Here is a 22,680-nt window from a genome sequence, read left to right on the forward strand (position 1 = left end):
TTCACCCAAAAAGAAAAATTCTGTTGTCATTTATTCACCTACTATGGAAATGAATGGTTACAGGTTATAAGCATTCTTCAAAATATCTTGTTTTAAGTTCAACAAAAGAAAGGGCACCTAGTTTACCCCTTTTTCCAGATTTAAGCTAAGTCTTTTGTGTCTCCAGAATGTATTTGTAAAGTTTCAGCTCAAAACACGCATCATTTATTTATTATACCTTTCTTGTTGCTATTTTTTTGGACTGTGCATTTAACGCTAGTCCTCCCCGCCCACCATTCCCACGTCCCAGCCAATGTGCCTCAATCTCCGCCCTTGTTGTCAGACAACAGACAGACATGAAGGAAACAGATCTCACGCAACGTTTGTGAGAAATATTACAGTAAGAACTTTCCCAATGATTATCTGATGCATTTGTTGTGGAGTTGCAATGATGAGTCACACAATGTCGTTACAAAGTTGAAGCACACACACAGATACACACAGGGGCGTAGCAACTGGGGGGGATGGGGGGATACATCCCCCTCACTTAAGGAGACAGTCCATTTAGAAACAGGTGATTAATAATTATATGAACGTATGATCTCATACAGCTGTCCCCCCCCACTTTTAAAATGTCCACTACGCCCCTGGGTACACACACAGCGGACACGCATACACAGACAACGCATGCGTTTAGCTTTGCACTGTTTTGCATGGCAAATGTGACAGGATACAGGTTATTATCCACTGCTGTCTGGATATCTGTTATGTTAATGTACAAAATAAACCTGATTTAACTTCCACAAACCGGGATTGAAGCGTCTTCTTTCATAATTGTACTGACACATGGCTCCGGTGCTCACGGTGTCCTGAGTTCGATTCCCGCCTCGTGGTCCTATGCCGATCCTTCCCCTTTCTCTGCTCCCCACGCTTTCCTGTCAATACTCTCTACTGTCCTGTCCATTAAAGGTGAAAACCCCTAAAAAATTATTAAAATAAATAATTTAATTAATTAAAAAATAATAATAATTAAAAAAATAAATAAATAAATTAAAAAAAATAAATAAAAAAAAAAAAAAAAAAAAAAAAAAAAAAAAAAAAAATCGATGTAATTCATTACACATGCTCCGTTTTAAAAACATTTTAAACTTGTAAAACTCATTCTTGATCACATTTGATGATGATTGATGATCACAGAGAGCTGAACAGATCTTTAAATCCCAGTTGCTTTGCGCACGTCCTGTCTTGTTGATATGATTATACACGTTACTTCTCAGACTTTATACGTATTTTCATTATATACCCCGTTTCCACTTAGTGGTACTGTACGGTACGTTTTTATTGCCGTTTCCACTGTCAAAAGGTGTACCGAACCGTACCACTTTTGACACCCTTTCAAAAGGGTACCAAACACGAGAAAGGGTATTAAAAGGTGGAGCTACACGCGCAGCTGAATGCTGAATGCTGATTAGTTACAGAGATGCATCTCAAGCTCGTGTGGAGCTAGCCAGAATGAAAACAAAGGAACCGCCATGTTTTTATACACAGCCGAGACATTACACTGTAAAACTATATGCATATAATAACGAGCCATGGATGACTCGAGCTCAAACAGACATTGTCGTTGTCTTGATGTACACACACAAAGCCTAGAAGAACAAAATCTGTCATGTCCTGTTGTTGTTTTATGAGGCCGTCTAAAAGTGCGAGCGGTTTTCACTTTCTTCCGGGAGCTCGCGATCACGTCTATATCTGATATAACGAACTTCTTGGGCTGATGATAAAAATGTGTGTATGATTGTTGAAGTGTCTCCGTCATCTGATCCATTCAGAAAGAAAAGGACAAACGTGAGAGTGAAGAGCGAATAAAGGAGAAGCCCGACAACACACAGGTGCAAATTATTTCAGCAACCTGAATCATGACCAAACAACCATGTCTATCACCGCCTTTTGGACTATTATGAACTCAGAATGACAGAATTTAAAGGAGTTTACATGAGTTTACATGTGCTGGTGAAGATTACAGACACAGAGACGAGGTTTGCACTGACTGTGGGCTGTTGCGTGATGTTTATGAACCTAAATAAGGACTAAATGTATGTTGTGTGTAGTTTTTCTGTAATTGGTAACATATTGGAAACTATGAGGGTCTGTGTGTGTTCATATATGTTCATTTATATAATCGCAGACGTTACAGTAGGCTATTTCGCACTGTCATTGATCTGCAGTTATAATCAAATTATGTTCATAGAAAAGTTAGTAATGAACATTTATAAACAAGTATTTATGTGTATAAAGCATCTGTTTTGTAAGAAGTGCTTCTCATATGATACAACCTGTACAGCTTTACTGTAGACAGTTATTCGAGGAAGAATGATGTCGACTGAATCTTTCTGTCGTACACCACGCCCACCAAAAGGGTACCCTTGGTAGTGGAAACGCAAGCCTGATAAAGGTGACCTGTACTGACCCGAACTGTACCAGTCAGCGGAAACGGGCCAATAGGTGCCCTTTAAGGTTTGTAAACAACTGATGGTGAGAAAACAATTAGTACATTTAAAATGTTGGATAAACAATCCCATTTTAAGAGGTTTGATAGAGAATATCATGCACATTCTTAAAACAAAATTACCACATTATCATGTACGTTAAAAGGATAGTTATTTCAAAAGTGAACATTTACCATTTACCCTAAAGCTGTTGCAAATCTTTATTATCTTATTTTTTATGTTGAGTACAAAGAAGATAGCTACTGTGAAGAATGCTTGAAACTGGTAGCCATTGATGTCTGCTGGGGAAAACAAATACTATGGAAGTCAATGACAACCAGTTTCCAACATTCTACAAAATATCTCTTTTTGTGTTGAACAGAAAATAAGAAACTAAAACAAGTAGATGGTGAGTAAATAACCGTGAAGGAATTTTGCGGGGGTAATATCACTTTGCATAGCCTCATTAACAGCACTGCGTTCTCAATAAATAGCATGATTTAATTTGATTTAGCAGCTTAGCAAGCACATTTTGGTGGGGAAGTTTAAAAACGTCTCCTGGTCAGTGGAAAGCTGACTTGTTTGATGTTTAAGATCACTGATGTAAGCGGTGCATTTGCATCTCATTTGTCTCAATAAGAAAAGCTGAGCAAACTGAACTCTCATCAGATCTCTACATACCCCGCTGCTCTGTTTTTCACATTGCATTTGCCTTTAAGTATATAATCATTGATCTGTGAGATTTTTATCAGATTTTCTTGTCTTTTTCAGTCTTGAGATGGAGATGGACTCGTTTTAGCGTTCATATCTGTGAACTGCTCCTTTACTGAGACTGGGAAGAATGTAGACATTTATTTTGCAAGCGCGCGTGCATGTAACACAAACAAAAGATTCTGGGTTATTCAATGAGAGGACTTAGATTACATGCAGCACTGAGACGCGGAGTTTAAAATGAGACAGAGGAGAACAATTAACATTCAAGACTTCTTGTACTTCACTAAAAGTGCGGGAACTTTCCTATCCTTTGCAAGAGAACATGAGAGACTCTAGTGGACACGAACAGTAGTGAAAAGCCAAACGTAAACAAAACAAGATATATGACGATATTTATAATGTAAATACACAAAAGCGAAAATATTAACATACAATCGAAATATATTTCAGAATAAATTAATAAATACGTGATTAGGATGTATAAAAACATGTAATTTAATGAATGTAGGCCTATTGATACGTAATTTATATTAGATGTTATCTAGCTCAGTAAATGTGTATGCATATTTATAATCCGTATAATCAAAGACTATAATATTTAAATGATGTTCATATTACAAAATATTTAGTTTGTTTATATGTATATTTTATAAATAATTAAAATCCTTTATGAAATGTTTTATAAACAAATTATTACCATGCATTTAGTTTAAGGCAATGTAGACAATTTAATAAACATACATTGTAGTTTCTTATTGCAAGATTTTCGAAATAATGTATTATGTAAATGTATTACATTTAATAATGTTAAATGTAAAGATATAATCCATCTGTAAATACATTTGAATATCTGTAGTTGCTGTTGTTAGCATTTTTAAATCAAATATAATTATTGTAGTACAGTATCTGTTATTTACTGGAGTTTGGTGTTGAGTTTCTGATGTAGGATTCCGTGACGTTTTTCTCCGTGGGCTCTCCGCTGAGAGAGAGCGGAGCGGGGCGCGCATGCGCAGAAGGGAGAGGTATGGTTGAAAACTCGCAGTCCATCGCGCCGAGCAGAAGAGGAGCAGCACAACTAAATGTGACTTATCAGAGCATCATCATCATCACATCTGCGCCTCCGGGAGACAAAGACACGAGACGAACTGTAAAGAAGCAAACTACGCGATCCCAGCCTCCCGGAGTGATATGATATCACAATTATTATTATATCTCTCGACGTGACGACTGTTTGTCTGCCTCAAATGTTTCCAACCCACTGAGACCGGGGGGGATTTATTCCTTCTTTTGTTCTTAGCTTTTTTTATTGACTATAAATAAAAGCAGCCAAAACGAATAAATACGGGTCATTATGGTTTTGTTAACACTGCATAACAGAAGAGGGCTGAATTGCTTGTGCGCGCAGTTCTTGCTGTGGATTTTATGTGCTGTGGACGGAGAGGAGCAGCAATTCAGTGTGGAGGTAAGAGAGATCCACAGACGAGATGATGCTGATGTCCTTCACGTCTACTGTATGTAGGCTACATAAAAAAACCTTGAGCCATTTTGCATGAGCACTTCTCACCTAATGTGAGTGTTTGCACGTCTAATCTCAATCTATAGGCACATATTCAAAGTTTATCAAATGTAAACAATACTACAGAATGCAGCAGGAATGGCTTGCGTTGCTAATTCTAAAACTTGTTGGCGAATGTTTACACAAGACCGAAGATCCCAGCAGCTTAATTTGAGCAAATAAAGCCTGCGTTAATGCATAATACAAGACTGGCAAGGCTATTCGTTTGCTTTGTAAATAAAAAGCAGCATTTCACTTAGAGTATGTTGTGAAGGAAGCACATTTGGTTAGTATTATCACTATTGTAATGTGCTACATGAGTTCTTTCTCATTGTTAGTGCTTATTTAGTTTGTTTAGTCAGCAGGAAAGGAAGGTTTTACATCAAACTCAATCCATGATTATGGTCCAAAAGCGTGTATATTCTCTTTTCCTGCTGCTGTACACAAATACATGCACACATATTGAGGTTTGCTCTATTGGCAACATCTGATTCACGAAAGGGCGGAATAAATCAACTGGACATGACTTGATATTCAGCCAGTAACCGAAGAAGTTAACCTGTCATTACAGCCTAAATATTGTAATGGTAAACATGCTGTTACTGTTCAGCTTTTCATTTTTATTAGAAACGAAACAGCAAAGCTTTCGCCTTCCAAACGTGCCAACATTATAAAAGTCCGCAGTGAATTTACAGTCGGTCAGAAGTTATGCTCAAATGAGACAGCTGTTTGTGTTGTTTGGAATAGTGAGCAAAGTTTTTTTCTCCTCAGCTTATAATGACTGGAGCGCTGGACGGTGTTGCAGAGGCAGACCGCCTGTTTATGAGCTTGACAGTTGTGTCAGATGCCCTTTATGTTTTTAGAGGAGCCTAAAATTTGTGGCAAAGCAAACAATAGCCTGAGACGTCCTAAATTTTCATCCTGACAACTGTTATTCTTTGTGTCTCTTGAAAGACTGCTATTTCGAAGTCTGAGATTAGAGGCTCTCTCTGGACAGCAACAATTCTGTAAGATTTTACAGTACCATGTACTTTATAGTCCCCAGTCACCATGTGTTTATACATCTCATCATATGAATTAGCGTTGTGTGATAACTCAATGAGAAGCGAAGTGGAGAACAGATTATATGAATCAAATCAACTTGATACAAACTTCACAGGATTGTCTTGTTTCTTCTCATAAATGAAAGTTCTTTATTGTAAAGTATAATTCAAAGAAGAACATCTAACATCTGCTGTACTTTTCAATCAGTTCAACACTCTTAAAAAATAAAGGTTCTTTAGTCTATGGTTCTACGAAGAACCTTTAATATCTATGAAACCTTTCCATTCACAAAAGGTCTGTTAAGAACTGTTCACAGAAAAGATTTTGGTAACACTTTATTTTGATGGTCCACTTGAGTATTAGTAGACTGTCTGCTTAATATCTGCTGATACTGCTCCTTCAACAGACATTTAACTGACTATAAGAAACTTTGCAAGTACATTTCAACTTACACCAACCTTAATCTAACAGTCTACATATAAACTAATGAGAATTAGTTGACATGTAGATGCAATGCAACTAAATTCAACTAATGGACCATCAATAAAGTGTGACCAAAGTTATTTAGGGAACCAAAAACTAGGGCTGCACAATATATTGTTTAAGCATTGATTGACATCACAATGTGTGCATCTGCAATAGTCACATCGCAGGATCTGCAGCGTTGAATTGGGATCATATTTGACCAGGATTTTAACCATAATGGAGCAAATGTCATGTTTGTAAGGCCTGAGCACATCAAGAGAGTTTAAACCTTTCAGACACAAGGAATTGTACCATTTGAAACTTTATAAGAAATATTATATTTAATCATTTATACAATGACAATGCCATGTAGTATTTTATATTTGATTATTCAATTTCTGAACCTGAATTCTTACCAAAGAGCTATTTAAGTCATCTGGTGAAAACTGCACTCACATCGCAGAAAAACAAAACATCGCAATGTCAGATTTTTTCAATGTCATGCAGCCCTACCAAAAACGGTTAATCCATATGGACAGAAAGCCCTTTTTTTGGAAACTTTAATTAACAGAAAATTAAGTAATTGAATTAAAACCGACATTGTATAGAACGATTTACGCACCAGAAAGGTTTTTTTTTTTGTTGGAAGATGTTCATCATTGTACCAGATTGCCCAAAATGAAACTTGAAGACGCCAAAATGATTCTCAGCATTGATTCAGAAATCCTACAAAACACCGTTTTGAACCTTTTGTGCACTGGAAAGGTTTAATGAATGCTAAATGTTCACACAATCATAGATGCCAAAGAATATTTAATTTTAAATACCATAGTTAATAATAGCCTAATAACCTAAAACATAATAATAACCATAACATCCTAAAACATCCACTGTACTGAATCATTTGTGTGTTGGAAAAGTTGCATGATTGTTACATGATTTTCTTTAGAAAACCAGATGACAGCTAAACACCCAAAAAAGGTTATTCTATAACACTGCTTCAGAAATATCCCCTGAAACCTTTGTGAAATAGTTGTATTTACTCACTATAACAAAACTGTGTTTTTCCTTTGTCTGCTTAATAAAAGACAATGAAGCGATTCTCCAGAACATCTTTTATTTTTCTGCAAAGTCATAAATGTTTGGCGAGTAAACAATGACAGAACGTTCATTTCTAGGCAAACTGTCCATTTGTGCAAATGAATCATTCAATCTGACCGGGTAAAAGAGCACAGAGGAGACAGACAGAATGCATTTTCCACTTGTCTGATGTTATAAACGGACATCGATGTAAAAACATTTAAGTTTATTGGCATGGTTTGACTTAAATGGTCTGCTGGTGTGGCACTGTCAAAGGTTTATATTGGTCGCTTCCCATGTGTCACACCCACACTTAGGTTGGTTTTTGTGATTTATGAGGTATCTTCATAGACAATGTATTTTTTTTTTACTGCAAAACTTGCTTAATATTTGGCCTTACTCTAAACCCGGCCCTCACTGAAACCTGTGGCAAATTCTGAATGTGAAAAAACCTATTAAATATGACTTAAAACAGTTTTACATTACAAGTACACAAGCCATCTACTCATAAACGACTTCAACATTGTAATACCTAGGTCATACCCATTTCATTATGTAAATTTGTGTCCTCATAAATCATATAAACAAGCATACACAAACACACACAGGTTGGTGTTTGTGATTTATGAAGTCTCTCTGTAGGTATACAGTATTTTATACTGTAAAACCTGCTTATTTGGCTTTACCCTACCCTTAACCCTAAACCCAACCCTCACTGAAACCTGTTGTCCTCATAAACCACCACAACATTGTAAAATCTAGGTCATACCCATTTCATTATGCCAATTTGTGTCCTCATAAAACCACATAAGCATACACACGGTGGTTTTTGTGATTTCTTCATAGACATTATGCATTTAATACTGCAAAACCCACTTATTATTTGGCCTTACCCCACCCCTAACCCTAAACCCAACCCTCACTGAAACCTGTGGCAAATTTTGAATATGAAAAACTCATCAAGTATGATTTTAAACCATTTTAAATTACGATTGTCCTCGTAAACCCATTAGGTATGATTTTAAACCATTTTAAATTACGATTGTCCTCGTAAACCCATTAGGTATGATTTTAAACCATTTTAAATTACGATTGTCCTTGTAAACCCATCAAGTATGATTTTAAACCATTTTAAATTACGATTGTCCTTGTAAACCCATCAAGTATGATTTTAAACCATTTTAAATTACGATTGTCCTCATAAACCCATTAAGTATGATTTTAAATAGTTTTAAATGACGATTGTCCTCATAAACCCGTTAAGTAACCCTTTAAAGATTTTTCAATTACAGATGTACTCATAAACCCCCTCAACATTGTAATACCTAGGTCATACCTATGTCATCATGCAAACTTGTGTCCTCATAAATCACATAAAGTTTTTTTGTGATTAATGAGGTATCTCCATTGACGTAATGCATTTTATGCTGCAAAACCCACTTTTTAAATGACCTCGACTCCTAACCCTAAACCCAACCCTCATTTAAACCTGTGTCAAATATTAAATATGAAAACAACCCATTAAGTATGATTTTAAATTACTATTGTCCACCAACATTGTAATAGCTAGGTTATACCCATGTTATTATGTAAATTTGTGTCCTCATAAATCACATAAACAAGCATACAGAAACACAGAAGTACAGTGGCTTTCCAGAGGGATGAGGGTTTGTGTCTTTCTGAATGACGGATCTGTGCGTTAACCGGAGTTTAACCTAAATCTGTCGAGCGATTTGATGCCAGAGCAGCGGCCGGCTGACATTTTGACCCTCTCTGTGGGACTGAGTTCAGGAACCGATTGGTCACTAGGCCACAGAATCACTTCAATTCCCTCCTGCCTGCTTTCCACATGATTAACGCTGTTTTAGCAGACGCATTAACTGGCTTTATTGTGTTATGGTTCAATATCTATTCAAATGTACAAATGTACACACACTCGCAGTACAGTAGACAAGGTCTTTTTCTTTCACTCGCTTTTTGTCTCCGAATGCGTGTGTGTGTGTGTGTGTTTTGGAGAGAGACATTATTAATAGTGTGTGACAGACAGACAAAAGAGGGATTTAACTAGTGCACAGCGAAGGCGGTGAGGTGTGTTATAAAAGAAACCATTGACAAACTATTTGGTCTTTTAGAAAGCCAAATTATTAAGAGCTGACAATGGACGTGTAATCTTTTCTTGGCAGTTCCTGCGCTTTCTATATGCACTGCTCTCCGGAGGTCTTTCAGCTGAAGAATGGCCCCCCAGAACCAGGCGAGAGGAGCTATCTCCTGGGGACACAACTGATTTATTTTTTAATTAAAAAGTAAGATTTATTAAGTGGGGGAAAGAAAAAAGAAGTTGTATTAATATAAATCGTTCAGATAATGGAGGTGTTATTTCCTGCATTGTATAGATTTAAGTCGTCACGTCATACGAAAAATAGCGGCAGAGCTGTCATTTGTCAAAAAGCGCCACAGTGAACAGATAAAGCTCTGTCACACCTCTCCAACAAAGGCGTATTCTCTGCAGAATGACATGTTTGGATGATGTTTGTCACTTCATATAACATGATGTGTGTGTGTGTGAATAGGAGTCAAGTAGAGTTCAGCCTCCATTTTTCTATTGGTGTCGTTTTATTTTTTAATTCGCTAATTCTGCGTCAAAACGAGAGCCAATGTTATTTCTGGCATCTCAGTGATTCACCTTAAAATCTACATGCTGGATGTATGAGGTTGGTGATAGCTAGAAAAAAAGAAAAAGTCTGCAGTGTTTGTTTAGATTTTGATAATAATCAGCATATGTCTTAGTGTTTACGCATATGCTCTAAATTAGGGGTCTCAAACTGCAGCCCTCCTCCTCCACCCTCCGTCCCGCAACTGATGTCAAAAATATAACGAGACCCCCCCCCAAAACATTTTTTAATTACTATCATTGTTGTACAGTCGCATGTATACACTTGGTTTTGTAGTACTTTAAACTACCCCTTCAATATGTACAATTAGAAACAAAAAGAAGGAGCTTTGACTGCATTAACTCTGGGGAAGAATGTCTGAGTGCATCAATTACATCAAGTTTGCACTTTTTCTTTGTGCTAGAATGTTAAAACGGCCCTCCTATGAATTATCAGTTAGTGATGCCCTGGGACTCGAAACAGTTTGAACTGATTCCTGTAGATGTACTGAACAAACTGTATTCATAATCACCTGTTAAACAGCTTTGCAGAAAAGACAAACATAAATGAGACATAATAACTAATACGTTATTAGACAAACTTTCACAATTCTGACTTTTTTATTTTTTAATAATTTATTTTTTTCCGTAAAATTTTAATCCAAGGGATATTTCCCCCCCAGAAAATGTAAATTTATTTACCCTCTAGTGATTCTATATCCCTTTGAGTAGGCAAGTCAATGGTTACAGAGTTTCCAATATTTTTCTAAATATCTTTGTGAACGTCCCTTTAGCATCTTGGCATTTCGACTACATTCCTAAAGTCCCAATCTTGCAATTCTGAATTTACATCTCAGAGTTTTGACCTTTTTTTCCCTCAGAATAGTGAATTTATTCATTTAATCATTCATTCTTTTTCATTCAGCTTAGACTATTTCAGAGGTCGCCACAGTGGAATGAACTGCCAACTATTCTGGCATATGTTTTATGCACAGGATGCCCTTCCAACTGTAACCCAGTACTGGGAAACACCCATACAGTCTCTCATTCGCACACGCACTCATACACTAAGGTCAATTTAGTTAATCCAGTTCACCTATAGCGCAATTCTTTGGGCTGTGGGGAACCGGAGCACCCGGAAGAAACCCATACAAACACGGGAAGAACATGCAAGCTCCAGCAACCTTGAGAGTGCTAACCACTGAGCCACCGTGCCACCTTATTCTGAGATAACAAGTCACAGTTGCAAGACACCTACTTGCATATTCATAACTCAAAATTGCGAGATACAAAAAAAAAAAATCAGAACTTTGAAAATTGTGGGGAAAAAAAGTTGTGAAACTGCAAAGAGAATCCAAATTTTGAGAATAAATCAGTTTCTCTATTATGTTTATTATTAGAAACGAGCTTCCATAAGTTTGGCTATTGCATTAATCATCACTGTTGCATATACAACGTGTCTAATTGCACCATTTAGCCTACAACACATTACATCAAAATCAATCAATGAAATCATAACAACCTCCCAGCCTCAGCATCCATGCATTTGCTCTACATGGTGTCATCATGTGCATTTCCAGGAGAACTCGCACTTCTCTCTGTGTTATGTCGCATGTTGCGTTCACACATGGTCTCTCTGATGTCAGTTTGGCTCTATACGGAGAGCAGATTTCCTCCACCGAGGGGACGACACATCCGTCTGTTTATCTGTCAGAGTCCTGCGACAACCAAAAGCGCCAGCTCGACTCAAACACTGTCGCAAAACCAAACGCGTGGTTCTGACTTTATGCAATGTCTATTTCTAGCTTTCTCGCTGCCCTTTTCTTTCCTCCAGTCTCCAGTCATGCCGCCTTTTGCTGTTTGCCTTGGCGTAATGTTAGTGTGCTGAAAGAGACTGTTGCTCTTCAATCTTTAATGGCACGGGTGATTGCTGGTGTTGAACAGACGCACATGACACTATCGGCTCTCTTGAGATGTTCGGGGTTTTCTGTTGACACCGTTGGGACTTGGAAAAATGCTCTTGCAGCTCAATGCCATGATGACAGGATGCCAACTTCACTTTTACACAGCATAGACAATGACTTAAAAAATAAGGAGGGTATTTCAACATAAAATGGCTTATTTTTGGTAGTCAGAATGATTCAGTCATATTAAATCAGATTTATGCGAAATCTTCGAAAATCATTCACATTTTACATTAAACCGTATTCAATTCATACAACTTCTGCAGATTATTTTATTTACATTCTATATTATTAAAGTCTTATTACAGAAATAATTCATATTATAGTTATATTCAAGTTATATTCAGTTATATATATAGCTCAGATTCGAGAACCAGACAGAACTGTTGTAAACAAATATATAATCACGATATTTCTATATTTCTTTATTATTGTCTTCTTTATTAGGAAAAAACATGAACTTGAACTACCATTTCAATTTTGATTTAATGAAATGGAACCAAAAAAAAGTTAACATCAATTCACGTGTCATTAAATATTTATAAAACACAAAGACTTATTTCACAAAAACAAATCATTTAAATCAATGTCATGATTTAATCATGCTGTATAATGAACAGTAACTTTGTAAACCACAAGATCTCACATACTGCTTACAACCAAACATTAAGCTGCAAGCCGTACAGTAAGTGCAATACATACACACTGTACACTAATATTCTGAACATGCGTCAGCAGACACAAAGCGCTCCCTGGAGGAAATGAACTGCGAATGAATGAAAATGTTGTGTTTGGAAGCAGGTTGAGAAGTTAAAAGTGTGCTAGATCCGTTCTACAACGATGACATTCTCTGACATTTGGCCAAAACAGTCGGCAGCGGCTGATGGAGGGCAGGAGACGCAGGAGATCCCATGTGCGATATGACGGTTCGGTATGTGTCCGGATGAATTATTTAGTGCGTGTGAAAATGGATAGCAGAGAGCGATAGGCCTTACCCACACACTTACACTCACTTAAGCACGAGTGACGCAAGAGATCCCATGTGTCTGGTGTCACAGCTCAGCTAAAACACACAGCCGACGTGCTGAAAAGGGCCAGTTTTGATAATATAAGCTACACGAGTGTGGATGGATACCAGAGAGAGACTGCTATATGCTTAGAAACACACATATACCTTATATACAGCAAAACCTTTATGGTAAACGAAAATACACGCTAGACAAAAAGGTTAAATTGCATATTAAAATGCATAAGCCTTGCAAAACTTTCAGAACTGCCATGTACAATCAGTGTTGCTTTACATTTTAGAAAATAGCTCACATTTTAGATGATACATGCTAATTTATTACCTGATTATGCTTAATAAGCTGACAATACGTGGTCATGTAGTCCTTTTACTAGAGTAATATTATAAATGGTAAATCGATTTATACTTATGCATGCAGTGGGTCCATCACATATCCCTGATGCAGACACTGACACACACCTCTTAAAGGTGCTGAATGTACAATTTTGATGTTTTTTAATACGTTTGCGGATATTTAATTATCATGGTAAGTGAATGTACTTATTTATCTGAAAAACAAAACTAAAGTCAGTTATGCTACTTTGAAAATGTGCGTTACGTGTTGGAATGTCGGTCTGTTTTGGTCTTTGTAACTCCGGTCACTGCCAGCTTACCCAATTACATTTTGGGATCCCAAATTGCCTTATCGGATAAAAAAAAAAAAAAAAAACTATTTCATTTCAGTCTTGAAGACTACCTTAACTGCTATTTCGAAGCAGATTGGGAGTTATACAAATCCAGGTGGTTTTAAATTCGCAAATAACACCAATATTACAAATGTAAACATTAGCTGATTAGCTTATTAAGGCTTAATGTTGGCATCGTCAATCTGACAACCTGCATGTGCGTCAAGTCAGGGAACGAAGGGCTGGGTAGAAACAAAAAACAAACAAAAAAAACTATTCGATATTTTGAATTAGGACCGCAATGTCTAGTTTAACCACTTGGTTCAATCCTACATACAGCACCTTTGAAAAAATCTAACTACACATAGTAGCGACACAAAATGCAAGAGTGTTTAACAACTCCCAATTTCTGACTAGGAGCTCTAAATCGATACATTTGTTTGTGTTTATTTTATGAGTTGTTAGTTCAGAGTTACACAAATCCACATCAGGTGGTTTTAAATTTGCAAACAATACAAATATTACAAATGTAAACCTTAGCTAATGAGCTCACATTGTAAGGCTCGATCTGACAATCTGCATGTGCGTCAAGTCAGAGGACGAAGAGCTGGGTAAAAAAACAAATAAACAAACAAACAAACAAACAAAAAAACGATTTGATATTTTGAATTAGGACTGCAATACCTAGTTCAACCACTGGGTTCAATCCTACGTACATCACTTTTTAAAAAATTTAACTACACATAGTGGCGACACCAAATGCAAGAGTATTTAACAACTTTTGATTGCAGATTAGGAGCTCCTGGTCGATACATTAGTTTGTTTATTTTATGATTACAGCAGTTGGTTCAGAGTTACACAAAACGAAATGAGGTGGTTTTAAATTTGCCAACACTATGAATATTACGAATGTAAACCTTAGCTGATCAGCTCGCATTGTAAGGCTCGATATTGATGTCGTCAATCTAGCAACCTGTTTGTGTCTCAAGTCAGAGGAGAAAGAGCAGGATACAAAAAAAAATTAAAAATCTTCTGTATTTTGAATTAAGACTGCAATACCTAGTTCAACACTGGGTTCAATCCTACATACAGCACTTTTGAAAAAAAAAAAAAAAAAAATCGAACTACACATGGTGGTGACACAGAATGCAACAGTCCCAACTAGGAGCTCCAGATCGATACATTTGTTTGTGTTTATTTTATGATCAAAGTTGTTGAATGTTCCTTGAGTCCCACCTCTGTCTTCTAGTGTCACGAAACTGTAGTGTGGTACTGAAATTTTAAAAACACAGATTTCTCGCTAACATTTGGGCACTGTTGAGCGCGTTCTTAAACATCGCTGATTGGCCATTGTGTTCATATGCTTAACAGAAATGACTGTGATTGGCAACGAAGGTCATCGCAATTTCATATAGCATAATAATGCATTAACCTGTTTTCTGTCAGTATATTGAAGTGTGCATGTGAGATAAATGACAAAAACTGCAGATTTAGACAGAGTATTCAGACAGAGCAAACATTTTTGCTGTAAAATATACCACAAACTCTTATTTGACCAAAAAAATGTGTTGTCATGTCATGCAGCAGAAGTAAAGGGGTACTATCACAAAGCTGCATCAGAATATGAGCAGTAAGACATGTCAAACACCATAAAAACGAAATACTCAGTATTAGACACACCTTATGTTTTGACGTCACTACTGGAAAATAAACTGATATATTAAAAAAAAACTTGTAAAGGTGGTTTACTTGCTTTGCAAGGTTATTGGTTTACTTGTAAACCAAGACAGTGGGTTATTTCAATAAGCTTGTGAATGCAAATGTCCTCACTTCGAAAAATGACTAAGAACATTGTATTGTTCATGCATGTTTTTGTATACAATGATACCTGTATTATTGAAAAAAAAAATCACTTTAATCCAAGTTATTATTTATTCAATAAATGCATTCATAATCCATTCAAAATCCATTAAAATCCAGATTTACTAAAGGTCAATTTAGCATTATAATACAATCCTCAAAAAATGACAATGGGATTGGAAAGGTTTGCGAGCGATCAGCTGCAAAATTTGTGTTTGTCTTTTCAGCGCTAATGTTTTCAATGTATACCTTACAATGGTTAATCCTGACAGCACTGGTAGAGTACACAAATCAAGCATTTGCATTAAATTACAGCTATAAATGTAATAATATAAGGTAACTTACAGTTCACATCATCAGTTGTGGGCTATTAAGCTTCAGGTTTTTGACTCATTTTGAAATCACATTGAATCAGTGAATCACTCTGAATGGATCATTTGAATCAGTAAATTGTTCACTTGAGAACAAATGAATCTCTTTTCAGTTTACGTATTAATAGTTTGGTGCAATAAGTGAACCTACTCATCAGGTTAACGGACAAGAATGATTCACCAATTCACCAATCAGACACTGCTATCGTGTGTCTGAGATCGGATGAGGATTTCTCCAGTTCAAAATAGCATTTTAGGCCAGTCCATTTATGAAAATATTATGTAAATGTGCCCTTATATTCTAGAAAGGTTCTGTGACTGGCTTCTCAGGGCATGGCATAAACAGTGACACAGGTAACCTCTCGTCTGTCATTGGCCAAACAGAAACACAACCCTGCCCCCAAACTCACCCCATTGGCTGAGCCATTGTTGCTACAGGCTGGCTGGCACACTCAGAGCCACGCTTTTTTAACATCATCTCTAGAAGTAAAATGTCTATATTTTGAACAAAGGAGGACGTCGGGAGTATTTCTGACCAACAAACTCGACAGACTCTTGTTTATATTTGGTCTGCGTGCATCTGTATGTGTTGCCATGGTCTCATCCTCTTTCTGAGGGCAACTCTTTGCTAATGAAGCGTTCCGGCGGCCTTTAGGCTTCAGCTTTGATGTTTCTATGAGGCTAATTAGGCCTCATTTGGCTTATTAGCTAGTGATCCATGAAGCACATCAGCTCTGAAAGTTCACTGGCGTGGTTCACTGATCAGAGAACAGCATCAGGTCCGGTGTGGCCTGAATCATATCATGTGTGACACTGGTTTGACCTTTTTTGGAGATTAAAAACAATGGCCATTTTTATATATTGTTATTGTTAAAGCATTCTTTATCACAAATCAAGTGTATTAAATGAGTAGTTTGTGTCCACTACTATTGATCATTATTGACTTTCAATTCCAGTTAATGCTGACTGCTGACTTCCATATTTTCCCTACTATGGGAGTCAATGGTGACAATGGTGATAGTCAACTGTCTATCAATGGCGACTATCAACTGTTACCAACCCATACCAAAATGTGTTCAAAAGAGGAACAAAGTCCTATTTGTTTGGAGCAAGTGGAGAATAAGTAAATTATGACAGAATTAACTCATTTAACTAAAACATAGTTAAAAATTAAACAATATTTAACGATTAAATAAAAAAGAAAATGTGTAAAAGTTTTAGTTAAACTACTGTAATCATTAAAACTAAACTGGAAAAAAATTAATATAAATAAATATATTTTCAAAACATAACGTTTAAAATCTCAACAAGACACAAAACCCAAACAATAATGTAAAATAATCTAAAACCTGAAGCTAAAATTAAAACAAGTGCAAATATTAGATTAATAACTAATATAACAATATAAACAAAAATATTAAGTATTAAAAGTTAAAAAGGTCAATAAAATAACTATAAATAAAACATTTTAAAAAACTATAAAGCATGTTAACAGTTTATTCAACATAAGAATTTGCTAAATCAAAACATGTTAGCAATGTGCTACAATATACTACTAGCAATATGCTAAAGTTACATGCAAATAATGTTTAATATATTAAGCCCCAAATGTTTTTTTTAACTGTTAGCAGGACACTGAGCAAGTACTTTTAATTGTAGTACTCTAACTTGCTTTGACAACAGTATATGCCAATAAATAAATGTCAGCCTCCTGAAACACACCTGTAGAGCCCCAAAGCTCTTTGCTGATTTGGCACATGGTCCACATCCAAAGAGCCGATAGATCTTAAAAGTTAATGTGTAAATAAAATAACTACAAAGAAACAATTTTTAAAGAACTATAAAGCATGTTAACAGTTTGTTTAGCATAATAAGAATACACTAAAAATGTTAGTAATGTGCTAAATCCTGTTAACCACATGATAAAATATGCTAGAAATTAGTTACAAAATGCTACTAGCAATATGCTAAAGCATTTTATCAACATGCTAATACTGTTTCAACCCACATTTGTCTCTTAGCTGTTATTAAGACACTTAGCAAGCACTTATATCTGTAGTACTCTAACTTGCTTTGACAACAGCATATGTCAATAAATAAATGTCAGTCTCTTGAAACACACCTGTAAAACCCCAAAGCTCTTTGTTGATATGGTACATGCTCTACATCCAAAGAGCCAACAGATCTTAATAGTTAACATGTAAATAATATAACTATTAAAAAAACTATAAAAGCATGTTTGTTGTACATGATAGGAATATGCTAAAACATGTTAGCAATGTGCTAAATCCTGCTAACTACATGATAAAACATACTGGAAATGAGTTACAAAATGCTACTAGCAATATACTAAAGCATTTTATCAACATGCTAATACTGTTTCAACCCACATTTGTATCTTAGCTGTTATTAAGACACTTAGCAAGCACTTATATCTGTAGTACTCTAACTTGCTTTGACAACAGCATATGTCAATAAATAGATAAATATCAGTCTCCTGAAACACACCTGTAGAGCCCCAACGCTCTTTGTTGATATGGTACATGTTCACATCCAAAGAGCCAGCAGATCTTAAGTTAACATGTAAATGAATAACTATTTAGAAAAAAACTATAAAGCATGTTAACAGTTTGTTGAACATGATAAGAATATGCTAAAATGTGTTAGCAATGTGCTAAATCCAGCTAACCATATGCTAAAATATGCTACAAATGAGTTACAAAATGCTACAAGCAATATGCTAAAGCATTTTATCAACATGCTAATAATGTCTGAACCCACAAATGTATTTTAGCTGTTAGCAAGACACTTAGCAAGCACTTATAGCTGTAGTACTCTAACTTGCTTTGACAACAGCATATGTCAATAAATAGATAAATGTCCTGAAACACACCTGTAGAGCCCCAAATCTCTTTGTTGATATGGTACACGTTCACATCCAAAGAGCCAGCAGATCTTGTGTCCTGACTGTGGTTTTTAATGGCCTCAGTCTTTGGGAAAATGAACCAAACATGTTGTGTTCCCAAATCCAAAAGCACCTCCAAACACTCGATCTCCCTCTAAAGGCCCCGTGGGGTATCATCAGTCCTCACAAAACCTTCTTAAAGGCGCAGCACAGCAAAACAGAGCCAAATGAACAGCTATGAAGAAAGAAAAGATTATAATTAGAGACCATTAGGAATTTGCTTGAGAAATTGGTTAACATATTTTTATTGTAAAAAGATCTGATAATAGTTCTTCCAAATTTTACTTTTGGTCAGAATAACAAAGGGTTTCATTTGTTGTGATTGAAAATTTGGCTTACTCCACGAAATATTGCTTTCTTAAAGGAACACTGAATGCTCATTTTACATTTGACCCATAATTGAACAGTTGAGTTTTACAATTTTTGAATCCATTCAGTCAATCGCAGGGTCTGGCAGATACACTTTTAGCTTAGCTTAGCATAATTTTACTGAATCAAATTAGACCATTAGCATCTCACTTGATAGGAGTTTTGATAAATTTCCTATTCAAAGGTTGACTCTTCTGTAGTTACATCGTGTACTAAGTCTGACCGAAAATAAAAGTTAATTTATAGGCTGATATGGCGAGGAGCTATGCTCTCATTTTGGTGTAAAAATAAAGGAATTTTACACGATTCCTTTATTATTATGCCAGAATGAGAGTATAACATCTAGCCACATTGGCCTTAAAAATAGCTATTTTTTTCATGTACTGTAACTACAGAAGAGTCAAGCTTTAATTAGGGTGCTAATGGTCTAATCTGATTCAATGATTTATGCTAAGCTAAGCTAAAAGGGCTCCTGCCAGACCTGGAGTTCAGCTGAATGGGTTCGAAAATATTAAAACTCAACTGTTTAACTCTAGGGAGGTTGTAAAATGAGCCTATTTCCAAAAAGAAGTGGAATGTTCCTTCAACTCATCTTAAGTAAAAAATAAAAGATTGTACTGTGTATTGTATTGTCTAAAAATGTATATACGCATCTGAAAAACATGGCCACTTTTTAGTTATATTATGCAAGCAATAATTGCTCTAAATTTTATAAAAAATTTAGCAGAAATGTCTAAATAAATCAGAATTATACTGTACTCAAACACACAATTTTAAATTGTAAATCTAGAAAATGAATTTTCAAGTCGCCGCTTATGTTTTTTCCATAGCTGTAGAAATTTGTTAACATATTTTTTATTGTATAAAGATCTGATAATAGTTCTTCCTAATTTCAGTTTTTGGTCAGAATAACAAATGGTTTCAAAATTTGGCTTACTGCACCAAATATTGCTTTCTTAAAGGAACAATCCTTAAATATGCAAATTTTACAAGTGAATTTTACAGAATTAAACAGTAGAGTTTTAACATTTTTTAATCCATCCAGTCGAGTGTAGGATCTGGCAGAGGCACTTTTAGCTTAGCTTGGAATAAATCATTGAATCAGATTAGACCACTAGCATCTCACTTGAAAAGAGTTTTGTGCTAAGCTAAAAGTGACCCAGATCAGCTGAAGGGGTCAAAAAATGGTAAAACTCAACTGTTAAGTTCTAAGGATACTGTTTATTGTGTGTACTGTGTACAACACTGGGTATTGTCTAAAAATATATATAAGCATCTGAAAAACATAGCCATTTTTGTTATTTTATGTAAACAATAATTTCTCTAAATCAGTGTATGTCTACCACGTTCCTGGAGGATCACCGACTGTACATGTTTTAGATGTCTCCTTTGTCTGTCACACCTATTATGGGTCTTTCAGTCTCTGCTAATGAGCTGATGATCTGCATCAGGTGTGTTTGGTTAAGGAGACATGGTAAAATGTGCAGAGCTGGTGGACCTCCAGGAACGTGGTTGAGAAACACTGCTCTAAATAAAATTTTTATTTAAAATTTGGAAAAAATGCCATAAGCAATTTACAGAATAAAACAGAATTATGCTGAAAATGAATTTTCAAGTCGCCGCTTATATTCTCCCATTGCTGTGTCATGCACCTTTCCACGTCACTGGAAAACCCATAGCTTCTTTTTAAATAATTTCTCTCCTCAAAGAACCTGAATTAATCTGTCTTTTCAGTATTAAATGTGTTTCTGCTCTGATATGAGGGGATTGACAGAGAGGTGTAAGAAAACATTGACCTGCGGTGTGAAACTCAGCTGATAAAAGAGTTCATGAAAAGCCAGATACCTTGGATTATCCTTGTCTTTACATTCGCTCCTCGTGTAAATATGTGGATGTTTGAATGCTTGCTCGCATGTTATGAATATCATATTCAGACAGGAGAGTGTTGCAGTTCATGTTAGGATTACTCTCAGTTGTGCCGGTAATGATAATTTAAATTAAAATTTCAATCGATTTCGTTTAGAAGCAAAACAAAAACATTTTTCACTTACTGAAAATCAAAACCAGGTAAATATTTGGTGCTGAATTGGATCCTAAGTGTGAAATTAAACAGCAAGAATAGAGCAGGACAAATGCAGATTATTACTGTCATTTGTTTAGTCAACTTTTATGAGGTTGTTGTAAAATCTATGAATGAAATAAATTAAATATAAGAAAGGTGACTTATGTAGAATATTTAAACATTATTTATTTATTATTTTTTCATTCGTTTACTTTTTGTCTTAGTCCCTTTATTAATCTAGGGTCGCCACAGCAGAATGTACCGCCAACTTATCCAGCATATTTTTTTTACACAGCAGATGCCCTTGCAGCTGCAACCCAGTACTGGGAAACACCTATACACTCTCATTCACTACAGACAATTTAGCTTAACCAATTCACATATACCACATTTTTGGACTTGTGGAGGAAACCCATGCAAACACGGGGAGAACATGCAAACTCCACACAGAAATGCCAACTGACCCAGCTGAGACTAGAACTCGAACGAGGCGATTGTGCTACCCACTGCGCCACCGTGCATGTAATTAACAGACTTTAGAAAGCAGAGTGGAAATGAAATTACCTAACCCACATGGAAAAAAATACTGTAATTTATAGTAAATCCTATAGTGATATGATAAAACATGCTAATAATTATGTGTTAAAACTATGCTAGCAACGTGATAAAATATCAAACAAGAAAAATACTACAGTAATATATAGTAAATACTACAGTTACTATACAAATACTACAGTATGTACAGTTTACATATTGAAATCATGCTAACAACATGATATTCTAAACTAGAGTCATGCTAACAACATGCTAATTTACACTAAAAACATAGTAACAACGAGCTAATTCATGCTAGGATCATGCTAGTATCTATCTATCTATCTATCTATCTATCTATCTATCTATCTATCTATCTATCTGTCTATCTGTCTGTCTGTCTGTCTGTCTGTCTGTCTGTCTGTCTGTCTGTCTGTCTGTCTATCTATCTATCTATCTATCTATCTATCTATCTATCTATCTATCTATCTATCTATCTTCAAACTATTTTAAACTAAACAATTACCAACTGGCTTTCTCAAGCCAGCCTCAAAGTTCGTCTCGACAAACTTGACTATTTAGTTATATTTAAATTGGGAATGTACTAAACTCAGGCTGGCCCAAATGAAATGATACTATAGTAATTTACAGTACATACTATAACATCATTAGCGCAATAGCCTAGTGGTTAGAGCACTGACATATGATGCAGTAGCACATCAGGGCGTCCTGAGTTCGAATCCCAGCTTAAGGACATTTCCCTGCCCTACCCCCTTGTCACTTCCTGTCTCAATACTGGTCTATCTAATAAAGGCTAAAAATAAATCTTAAAAAAAAAATACTAGAGTTTTGACAGTCGTTGTAGTGAAATGGTAAAACATGCTGAT

At 35.8% G+C, this 22,680-nt stretch overlaps 1 protein-coding gene across 2 annotated transcripts in view; it reads left to right on the plus strand.

Annotated features, from left to right (window-relative positions):
- The first annotated feature begins 4,203 nt into the window (after positions 1 to 4,203).
- The window catches only part of LOC130218297 (matrix metalloproteinase-16-like), a 111,218-nt gene continuing 92,741 nt past the window's right edge, over positions 4,204 to 22,680 (plus strand). For both annotated transcript variants that reach the window (XM_056450460.1, XM_056450461.1), the window contains exon 1: positions 4,204 to 4,644. In XM_056450460.1, the coding sequence (XP_056306435.1) occupies positions 4,534 to 4,644 (111 nt within the window). In that variant the 5' untranslated portion in view covers positions 4,204 to 4,533. The remainder of the gene's footprint in view (positions 4,645 to 22,680) is intronic.

Source organism: Danio aesculapii, chromosome 24 (genome assembly GCF_903798145.1).
Source record: "Danio aesculapii chromosome 24, fDanAes4.1, whole genome shotgun sequence".
Lineage (NCBI taxonomy): Eukaryota > Metazoa > Chordata > Actinopteri > Cypriniformes > Danionidae > Danio > Danio aesculapii.